The sequence below is a fragment of the Piliocolobus tephrosceles genome, chromosome 21 (genome assembly GCF_002776525.5).
Source record: "Piliocolobus tephrosceles isolate RC106 chromosome 21, ASM277652v3, whole genome shotgun sequence".
In the NCBI taxonomy this organism is placed as follows: domain Eukaryota; kingdom Metazoa; phylum Chordata; class Mammalia; order Primates; family Cercopithecidae; genus Piliocolobus; species Piliocolobus tephrosceles.
This window is the reverse complement of record NC_045454.1, coordinates 8363000-8373976: the sequence shown is the minus strand read 5'-3', so window position 1 is coordinate 8373976 and position 10977 is coordinate 8363000. Positions and strand designations below refer to the sequence as shown.

General features: G+C 53.7%; 1 protein-coding gene across 2 annotated transcripts in view; it reads left to right on the top strand.

Moving 5' to 3' along the window:
- Nucleotides 1-10977, top strand: part of CPT1C (carnitine palmitoyltransferase 1C) — a 21385-nt gene that overhangs the window by 7576 nt on the left and 2832 nt on the right. Inside the window, exons 5-16 of one of the 2 annotated variants that reach the window (XM_026448366.1) lie at nucleotides 1475-1646; nucleotides 1907-2008; nucleotides 2087-2224; nucleotides 5119-5196; nucleotides 5413-5520; nucleotides 5620-5704; nucleotides 6298-6493; nucleotides 6620-6802; nucleotides 7838-7943; nucleotides 9013-9129; nucleotides 10184-10348; nucleotides 10586-10720. In XM_026448366.1, coding sequence (XP_026304151.1) covers nucleotides 1475-1646; nucleotides 1907-2008; nucleotides 2087-2224; nucleotides 5119-5196; nucleotides 5413-5520; nucleotides 5620-5704; nucleotides 6298-6493; nucleotides 6620-6802; nucleotides 7838-7943; nucleotides 9013-9129; nucleotides 10184-10348; nucleotides 10586-10720 — 1585 coding nt within the window. Of the gene's footprint in view, nucleotides 1-1474; nucleotides 1647-1906; nucleotides 2009-2086; nucleotides 2225-5118; nucleotides 5197-5412; nucleotides 5705-6297; nucleotides 6494-6619; nucleotides 6803-7837; nucleotides 7944-9012; nucleotides 9130-10183; nucleotides 10349-10585; nucleotides 10721-10977 lie in introns of both variants that reach the window. The other variant, XM_026448367.1, reaches the window with a different exon arrangement.

Genomic DNA, 10977 nt, shown 5'->3' with positions numbered 1-10977 from the left:
AACATGGTGAAACCCCGTCTCTACTAAAAATACAAAAATGAGCCAAGTGTGGTGGCGGGCTCCTGTAGTCCCAGCTACTCGGGAGGCTGAGGCAGGAGAATTGCTTGAACCCGGGAGGCAGAGGTTGCAGTGAGGTGAGATCATGCCACTGCACTCCAGCCTGGGCGACAGAGTGAGACTCTGTCTCAATTAAAAAAAAAAAAAAAAAATCTTGCCTGTCACATAGTAGAGTGCCAGGAGTTCCTCTTGGGAGTGGTTGCATTATTTTTATTGTGTTATTGTCATCTTCAGGAAGGGTTTGAAAACCGGGTGCAGGTGGAATGTCAGGTCTAGTTCTTTGATGAGTCCTCCTGGGGAAGAAGGTCCACATTTTTTGCAGATGGCTTCAAAGGACAGACCCAGGGCCAGATGTAGACATTTCCAAGAGGGATGCCGGGCACAGCGGCTCACACTTGTAATCCCAGCACTTCGGAAGGCTGAGGCAGGAGGCATGAGCTCAGGAGTTTGAGACCAGCCTGGGCAACATAGTGAGACTCCCGTCTCTAACCACCCCCCGCCCTAAAACAATTCCCAGAACGCTAGATTTACCCAGTCTATAAAGGGAAAGTCATTTGACCCAAGTCTTCCAGGTGACTTTTGCAAACTTTGCAAACAAATGTGCTGATTTAATGTAGCTTTAGACCAGCTTTTCCTAAATTTAAGCTGGCATTGGTATCACCTGGATGGGTTGTTAAAACGCTGATTACAGCCAGGCGCAGTGGCTGACATCTGTAATCCCAGCACTTTGGGACGCCAAGGTGGACGGATCACCTAAGGTCAGGAGTTCAAGACCAGCCTGGCCAATGTGGTGAAACCCTGTCTCTACTAAAAATGCAAAAAATTAGCTGGGCATGGTGGCAGGCGCCTGTAATCTCAGCTACTTGGGAGGCTGAGGTAGGAGAATTGCTTGAACCCAGGAGACAGAGGTTGCAGTGAGCCAAGATCGTGCCACCGCACTCCAGCCTGGGCGACAGAGTAAGACTCCATCTCAAAATCAAAACAAAACAAACAACAACAACAAAAAAACGCTGATTGCTGGACCCCAGCCCGAGAGATTCTGGCTTGTTAGGTCTCAAAGGGGCCGGGAATATGTATTTCCAGCAAGCTCCCAGGCGGTGCTCCCAGGAGCCACGGTTTCAGAACTATTGCCTTAGAGTAGTGGTAGCTGGGAGGAAAAAGTGTCCCCTCAATAGAAATAATGGCTGTCATTTATTAAGCACCTACCAATTTCCATGGAAAGTGACTTTGGAAGCTTGGTGCTGCCACAGTGGGAGGGGGCTGGAGGGGGTGACAGAGCTCACACCTACTAAAATGACAAAAATGGGTTTCTCTGTCTGACAGCCAAAAGATCAGTGCAGGGGCTGGCAGGCGCTGGAAGGGAGGGAGATTCTGAGGCCAGGAGACCTAGGCCCAGCCTCTGTTTCTCTCCCTGCAGGGGCGGACAGCACCACGGGCTCCGGGGGATCCTGGCAGCTGCGCTGTTTGCCTCCTGTTTGTGGGGAGCCCTGATCTTCACACTGCACGTGGCCCTGAGGCTGCTTCTGTCCTACCATGGCTGGCTTCTTGAGCCCCACGGAGCCATGTCCTCCCCCACCAAGACCTGGCTGGTATGGGAGGGGCATACCCCTACTCCAGCTCTCCTGGGACCCACTTCTCTGTCCCCCTCTCTCTGGATCTCTATCCCCTCCTCTCTGGGTCTCTGTCCCCCTCTCTCTCTGGGTCTCTGTCCTTTTCTCTCTCGGGGTCTCTGATGCTCTTAAGTCTCTGTGTCCTTCTCTTTGGGTTTCTGTCCCACTGTCGACCCCTGCTCCCCTCAACTCTCTGGTCCCGGTGAGGGGTTAATGACCCGGTAACTCCTCCTCCCCAGGCCCTGGTCCGCATCTTCTCCGGCCGCCACCCGATGCTGTTCAGTTACCAGCGCTCCCTGCCGCGCCAGCCCGTGCCCTCTGTGCAGGACACCGTGCGCAAGGTGGGCCTGGGAGCGCGCAGATGGGCCGGGGTGGCCGGGGCGGGCCGCGGGCATGACCTGCCGTCTTCTCCCCTTTAGTACCTGGAGTCGGTCCGGCCCGTCCTCTCTGACCAGGACTTCGACTGGACCGCGGTCCTGGCGCAGGAATTCCTGAGGCTGCAGGCGTCGCTGCTGCAGTGGTACCTGAGGCTCAAGTCCTGGTGGGCGTCCAATTATGTGAGTCCCGCCACTGCCACCAAGGCCCCATCTGAAAGGCTAAGTTTGTGAGCTCTCCCTGCTAAACCTGCGAGTTCTACACGCCCCGCCCCACGACACGCCCACAACCCACACGCCCCCTGCCGCGATTGGAGCCTGGTCCCGGGCCTGCATCCTGGGCCCCGGCCCCCAAGGGCCAATACACTGAGCCCCGCTCACATACATCTGTAGCCTAACCTCAACATTTAAATATACATATAAGTATATATATTTATTTATATATATATGCTCATAACATATATATGCTCTCTATGTTTAATGTTGAGGTTAAGGGTATAGATGCTCCAATATTCTGAGCTCCACCCTTGATCTTCCAAAGATTGAACCAGAATTCCAGGACCTAGGCCTGGCGCACTGTCTCACGCCTGTAATGCCCGCACTTTGGGAGGCTGAGGCAGGCAGATCACATGAGGTCAAGAATTTGAGACCAGCCTGGCCAACATGGTGAAACCCCGTCTCTACTAAAAATACAAAAATTAGCCGGGCGTGGTGGCACATACGTCTATGATCCCAGCTACTCGGGAGGCTGAGGCGGGAGGATTGCTTGAACCCAGGGGAGGTTGCACTGAACTGAGATTGTGCCACTGCACTCCAACCTGGGCCACAGAGCGAGACTCTGTCTCAAAAACAAACAAAACAAAAACAAAACAAAACAAAACAAAAAAACAAAGGAGTTGAATGGTGAGGAGTGGTGGGAGAGGCCTGAAATCCAGGCTGAGGATCCTGGACTCTTTCCTGGGGGTACTAGGGAGCCATGGGAGGGTTTGGAGTAAGGAAGGGGCTGGGTCAGCTCTGGTGTGGGGGAAAGACTGGAGGGTGGGAGGCTGCAGAGGAAGCTACCGTGAGATCTACCATTGTAGGTCATTGAGACACTGGGCTCGGATGAGAAAACTTGTGCTTAGAGCAAGAGGGGAAGGGAAGAGGGTCTGCGACAGAGCCCCAAGGGGCACCGATATGGGAGGTTCAGTTGGTCAAACCCAGTGAAGGGGACGAAATGTCGAGAAGTAGAAGGGAACGGCAGGCCTTGCTTTTCTGGTTAAATTTTTGTTTTTCTTCACACTTTTGGACAAGATTCTACACACACACGCGCGCGCGCGCGCACATTTTTTTCTTCCCTTCCTTCCCTCCCGCCCGCCTTTCCTATCTTCTTTCCTTATTTGCTTCCTTCCTTCCTTCTCTCTCTTCTTCCTTCCTTTCTTTTTTTCTGTCTCCTTCCTTCCCTTCCTTCCTTTTTTTTTTTTTTTTGAGACGGAGTCTCGCTCTGTCACCCAGGCTGGAGTGCACTGTCGTGATCTCGGCTCACTGCAAGCTCCACCTGCCAGGTTCATGCGATTCTCCTGCCTCCCCCCCCCAGCGCGCTTTAATTGGTTAATTTTTTTTTTTTTTTTTTTTTTTTATTTTTAGTAGAGTCAGGGTTTTACCGTGTTACCCAGGATGGTCTCGGTCTCCTGACCTCGTGATCCGCCTGCCTCGGCTTCCCAAAGTGCTGGGATTACAGGTGTGAGCCACTGCGCCTGGCCTCTTTCTTTCTTTCTCTTTCTTTCTCTCTCTCTCCTTCTTCCCTCTGGGATTACAGGCGTGAGCCACCGCGCCTGGCCTCTTTCTTTCTTTTTCTTTCTCTATCTTTCTCTCTCTCTCCTTCCTCCCTCCTTCCCTCCTTTCTCTCTCTCTCTCTTCCTTCCTTCCTTCCTTCCCTCCCTCTCTCCCTCCCTCCTTCTCTCCCTCTCTCTCTTTCTTTCTCTTTCTTTTCTTTCTTTCCTTTTTCTTTCTTGATAGGGGTGTAACTCTGTCACCCAAACTGGAGTACAGTGGCGTGATCATGGCTCACTGCAGCCTTGACCTCCCAGGTTCGAGCCATCCTCCCACCTCAGCTTCCCTAGTAACTGGGACTCGGGAAGGCATGTGCACCCCAGCCCTGCTAATTTTTAAACTTTTTCGTAGACATGGGGTCTTGCCATGTTGCCCAGGCTGGTCTCAAACTCCTAGGCTCAAGCTATCCTCCCACCTCAGCCTCCCAAAATGCTGGGATAACAGGCATGAACCACCGCTCCCGGCCTGTATATTTTATTGTACCTCCAAGCCAACTGCCAGTGATATACACACCATTATTTTATGTACAACAACAACACAAACAAACCTTACAAGACCAGCTAAACTGTGACCGTGCTTTCTTTTGTGTTTTTCATTGTTTGATTTTATTATGGTATTGGCAAGGCCAAAATTTTCATGTATTTACACACATATATATTATTTCACATATTTATTGTTTTAAAAATTTTACATTTATGTTCTGTTTTTCTTTTCTTTTCTTTTCTTTTTTTTTTTTTTTTTTTTGGGACAGGGTTGCACTCTTGTTGCCCAGGCTGGAGTGCAATGGTATGATCTCGGCTCACTGCAACCAATGCCTCCAGGATTCAAGCGATTCTCCTGCCTCAGGCTCCCGAGTAGCTGGGATTACAGGCGTGTGCCACCACACCTGGCTGATTTTTGTATTTTTAGTAGAGATGGGGTTTCATCATGTTGGCCAGGGTGGTCTTGAACTCCTGACCTCAGGTATCCACCCGCTTCAGCCTCCCAAAGTGCTGGGATTACAAACAGGTGCCACCGCGCCCAGCTTACCTTGTTCTTTCCAACAGCTGTGTAATATTGCACTGCCGGAGTGTAACAGGGTTTAGCTAACTGATCCCCCGTGGATGGATTTCTAGGCGATTGCTATTTACTGACTACGATGGCTGGCTTCTTTGGCTGTATCCTCCTTGCCTGACACAGGAACATCTGGGGCCTTCCCTGTCCTACTGTCCCTCCCGCAGCAAGGCCCTGGCCCCTCACTGTGTGTCTCCCCACCCCACTCCCAGGTCAGTGACTGGTGGGAGGAATTTGTGTACCTGCGCTCCCGAAATCCGCTAATGGTGAACAGCAACTATTACATGATGGTGAGAAGAGGGGGGGTGAGGTTCAGAGAACCCGGGTCTAGGGTGGGGGTACCTGGGTGGAATGTGACATTCATGCTCAGTGACCTGGATCTGGATGCACCATCTGGGATTCATCGTTCTGCCCTCTTTTGGGGTCAGGACCTGTATTTGGGTCGGTGGTTCCATCAAGGGCAAACCTGACCCGGGTGTTTTGCCGTCCCCTCTCCTGGTCCCCAGGACTTCCTGTATGTCACACCCACGCCTCTGCAGGCAGCTCGCGCTGGGAATGCCGTCCACGCCCTCCTCCTGTACCGCCACCGCCTGAACCGCCAGGAGATACCCCCGGTAAGAGGGCCCCAGTGGGCTGGGGATGGAGGTGTGGTCCTGTGGCCTTTGGGCCACATGAGTCCTGGAAGGCAGCTCACAGCCCATGGTTTCCTGCAGACTTTGCTAATGGGAATGCGTCCCTTATGCTCTGCCCAGTATGAGAAGATCTTCAACACCACTCGGATTCCAGGGATCCAAAAAGGTAAGACCCTCTCCTGTCCCCACTGATGGAGGCAGAACAATCTAGTGGCTAAGAGCATGTTTTCTGGAGTCTGCCTGCCTGAGCTGGGACCCATTGCATCCTTGCTGTGTGACCTTCTTCACGTTATTACCCTCTCTGAGCCTCAGCTTCCACTAAAGTGGGATAATTGTACCTAGGAGCTGGGCGCGGTGACTTATGCCTGTAATCCCAGTTCTTTGGGGGGCTGAGGTGGACGATTGCTTAGGCCAGGAGTTCGAGACCAGCCTAGGGCAACGTAGTGAGATCTGGTGTATATGAAAAATTCAAAAATTAGCCAGGCATCGTGGTATGCGCCCGTGGTCCCAGCTACTCAGGAGCCTGAAGTGGGAGGATTGCCTGAGTCCAGGAGGTTGAGGCTGCAGTGAGCTGAGATCTCACCACTGCACTCCAGCCTGGGCGACAGTGAGACCCTGTCTCCAAAACACAGAAGTCCTAGGGTGCTGATGATTACTAGGGTGCTTTGAACAACTGATGACACCTAAGCAGTATATAATAAATGGTCACTATTTTTATGTGTCTGGCCTGTCCCCATGCTTGTGCCAACGCCACCCCAGACTACATCCGCCACCTCCATGACAGCCAGCATGTGGCTGTCTTCCACCGGGGCCGATTCTTCCGCGTGGGGACCCACTCCCGAAACAGCCTGCTTTCCCCGAGGGCCCTGGAGCAGCAGTTTCAGCGAATCCTGGATGATCCCTCACCGGCCTGCCCCCACGAGGAACATCTGGCTGCTCTGACTGCTGCTCCCAGGTAAGGGTCGGGGGTCAGGGGTCAGGGGCTCTCAGAGGCTGCCAGTGTCCTGAGGCCGTGGAAGGACAGGGTGGGACCAGGTGGCGGCTGGGCAGGATGGACTCAGGCACATCCCCGGCCCTCCAGGGGCACGTGGGCCCAGGTGCGAACGTCCCTGAAGACCCAGGCAGCAGAGGCCCTGGAGGCAGTGGAAGGGGCCGCTTTCTTTGTGTCACTGGATGCTGAGCCTGCGGGGCTCACCAGGGAGGACCCAGCAGCGTCGTTGGATGCCTATGCCCATGCCCTGCTGGCTGGCCGGGGCCATGACCGGTGAGTCAGTCTTGGGATGGGGCCCCCAGACGTGGCACCCCAGAATCCAATATCAGACCTAGGACCCCCGACAGTAGACAGCTAGACCCTGGAGCCCACACCTGCAGAGTCTGTAGACCAGCGGCTGCCTGGAGCTGAGGACCCCAGACCCAATGCTTTGGGACCTGGAGACCTGGGACCAAGACCTATAACCTAGTCCCAGTGACCCCAAATCCGAGACTCCAAACCCCTGAGCTGGACCCTCAGACCCAGAGACCCCAGATCTGAGGACCACCAAACCCAGGACCCCTAAGCCCTGACCCCAGACTTGGCAACCTCAGCCTCAGAACTTGAACCATTCAATCCTCAGGCCTTAATGCAGGCACCCCAAACCCATGGCCCCAGACCCAGACTTCCAGACCTAGAGATTCTCGGGCCTGGCAGGCATCGCTGAATTCCTAGGCCCCAGGGGGGTCCCGCTGACCTCCCAGCACCCCCAAAAGCCTTGAACCTTCCTCAGTGAGTTCTCTAAAAATCTCCAAACTCTAGACTGGGCGTGGTGGCTCATGTCTGTAATCCCAGCACTTTGGGAGGATGAGAGGGGCAGATCACTTGAGGTCAGGGGTTCAAGACCAGCCTGGCCAGTATGGTGAAACCTCATCTCTACTAAAAATGCAAAAATTAGCTGGGCATGGTGGTGCGTGCTTGTGATCCCAGCTATTTGGGAGGCTGAGGTGGGAAAATCACTTGAACCCTCAGCTACTTGGGAGGTAGAGGTTGCAGTGAGCCGAGATCGCGCCACTGCACTCCAGCCGGGGCGACAAGAGTGAAACTCCATCAAACAAACAAAAGGCCCAAACTCTAAATCCCAGACATATCTTGGATACCTCTAGGGCCACTACTGAGGACCCCCAGTGGTCCTAGAAATCCCCACACCAGCACCCCAATGGATTCCCACATCTCCCCATCTAGAAAACCCCCTCAAGTCCCACAGAAAGCACTCCGAGGTTCCTCTGCCCCTCGCTCTCAGTGACCCCTCTGAACTCTCCCCGACAGCTGGTTTGACAAATCCTTCACCCTAATCGTCTTCTCTAACGGGAAGCTGGGCCTCAGCGTGGAGCACTCCTGGGCCGACTGCCCCATCTCAGGACACATGTGGGAGGTAGGGCGGCCAGCCCTCCCTTGTTCTGGGGACCCCCGCCCCATCTCCAAAGACCATCCTCTCCAGGGCCTTAGGGTCAGAAGAATAACTGAGGCTTGGGCAGGCACGGTGGCTCACGCCTGTAATCCCAGCAATTTGGGAGGCCGAGGCAGACAGATCATGAGGTCAGGAGTTCGAGACCAGCCTGGCCAACATAGTGAAACCCCGTCACTACTGGTAGCCAGGCATGGTGATGTGTGCCTATAGTCCCAGCTACTCGGGATGCTGAGGCATGAGAATCGCATGAACCCAGGAGGTGGAGGCTGCAGTGAGCTGAGATTGTGCCACTGCACTCCAGCCTGGGCAACAAAGCAAGACTACATCTCAAAAAAAAAAAAGAAAAGAAAGAAAAACTGAGGCTCGGGGAGAGGCAGAGGCTGGCCCAGTGTCAACCAGCAAAGAAAGGGTCTGGGGTAAGGACCTTCCTTTGATGAATTGGTAACTGGGGCTCAAAGAAGGAAGTGATTTTCCCAGAGTCCCACAGCGAGGAGTTACAGAGCAAGACGACGACTCCGGGCTGATTGATGATTAGAGGCTCATGCCTGTAATCCCAGCACTTTGGGAGGTCAAGGCAGAAGGATCACTTAAGCCTAGGAGTTTGAGACCAGCCTGGGCAACAAAAAGAGACCCTCCCTACAAAAAAAAATAAAAAAAAAAAAAAAAAAAAAAACTAGCCAGGCATGGTGGTACATGCCTGTGGTCCCAGCTACTCCAGAGGATAGCTTGAGCCCAGGAGTTTGAGGCTGCAGTGAGTTATAATTTCACCACTGCACACCAGCCCGGATGACAGAGCAAGACCCTGTCAAAAAGAAAAGGAAAGAAGTACAGGGACAGTAAACGCCGGCTGAGTATTGGTATTAGTCCTGTTCTTGAGGAACATGAACCTGAGACCCCATCTGTGAACATCAGAGGTTTCTGTTTCTCAGAGACTTCCCCCTACCCCAAAAAGGGCCGTATGAAAAGAGGTCCCGGTTAGATGGCCTCGGTCCACAGGGAGGAAGGGACTCTGACAGCCTCTGTTTGTCCACAGTTCACTCTGGCTACAGAATGCTTTCAGCTGGGCTACTCAACCGACGGCCACTGCAAGGGGCACCCGGACCCCACACTACCCCAGCCCCAGCGGCTGCAATGGGACCTTCCAGACCAGGTGAGGCTGGGTTTCTAGGCCTCTCCTCCAAGTCTCAAGATTCCTAGCCTTGACTCCAAACTCATCCCTACCCTCAATCTCAACCTGAAAATCAACCCCATTTCTACCGCCAACCTGAAACCCACACTTCCCCCACTTCCAAATCAGGCCAAATGCATCTACAACCTCAAACCCCAACACGAACCTCATCCCCAGCCCCAACTCCAACCCTCCTCCCATTGCCAATCCCATCCTCAACCCCAGCCCCATCTCTACTCGCTTCAGACTCAAAACTCACCACCGTCCAACCCTAGCACCAACCCCTACTCCATGCCCAATCCCATCCCAACACCACCACCCACCTGAATTCACTCCCGTGTTCATCCTAACTGCACCCCATACCCAACCCCAACCCCATCCTGTACTCAGTCACGACCCCACCTCCAACCACAACCCATGCCCAACTCCAATTCACTTTCCATATCCAACCCCATCCCCGTTCCATTCCCAAACCACTCTCAGTCCCTCCTCCATTCCCAACCCCAGCTTCAACTGTGGCCCAACCCCAATCCTGTTCCAGTCTGCACTGCCATGCCTATCCCTGTCTTTTTTTTTTTTTTGAGACGGAGTCTGGCTCTGTCACCCAGGCTGGAGTGCAATGGTGCGATCTCGGCTCACTGCAAGCTCCACCTCCTGGGTTCAAGTGATTCTCTTGCCTCAGCCTCCCAAGGAGCTGGGATTACAGGTGCCCGCCACCACGTCCGGCTAATTTTTTGTATTTTTAATAGACATGAGGTTTCGCCATGTTGGCCAGGCTGGTCTTAAACTCCTGACCTCAGGTGATCCACCCGCCTCATCCTCCCAAAGTGCTGGGATTACAGGCATGCGCCACCATGCCCAGCCCCTATCCCCATCTTTAGTCTCATCCTTCAATTCTCTTCTGTTCTTTGTCCCCATTTCCGTATTCTGCTGCAACCCTAACTCCACGTCCACCTTCGCTTCCAGCCTCATTCCTGGCTTTCACCCTACCCCCATCTGTAACCCCAACTACTCCTCTTCCCTCCTCCTCTGGCAGATCCACTCCTCCATTTCTCTAGCCCTGAGGGGAGCCAAGATCTTGTCTGAAAATGTCGACTGCCATGTCTTTCCATTCTCCCTATTTGGCAAGAGCTTCATCCGACGCTGCCACCTCTCTTCAGACAGCTTCATCCAGATCGCCTTGCAACTGGCCCACTTCCGGGTCAGCTGGGTTCCCCACCACAGCCCCCTCAGGGTCTCAGTCCACCTGAGCCCCCAAGACCTGCCCCTCCACAGTTCCCTGTGGTCGTAGCCATTGTGGGTCGGCCATCTTGAATTCTCTCTCCCAACCATTCTTGGGCTGGCTGGAGGAGGCTGGAGGTCTGGACATAGATGGGTCAAGCCTGTAAGATTTCCTGAGCCCTGCTGACAGACTCCTCTTTTCCTCCTTGTCCCCCAGGACAGGGGTCAATTCTGCCTGACTTATGAGTCGGCCATGACTCGCTTATTCCTGGAAGGCCGGACGGAGACGGTGCGGTCTTGCACGAGGGAGGCCTGCAACTTTGTGAGGGCCATGGAGGACAAAGAGAAGACGGTAGGTGCAGACCTCGCTTGAGGCTTCAGTCATTTCCGGGTACTCACTCATCCACTTGCAAACATTGATGGGACCTACTGAAGCCAGCCTCCATGAGGGGCACGAGGGACAAGGGAGGAATCAGACCCGGCCTCTGACTTCAAAGAGCTCACCGATGGGGGAGACAGCCCAGCGTAGTGTGATATCTGTTTTCATGGTGGTCTCACAGGGCACTGGAGGAGCACCCAAGAAGGAACCCCATTTCTTTTTTTTTTTTT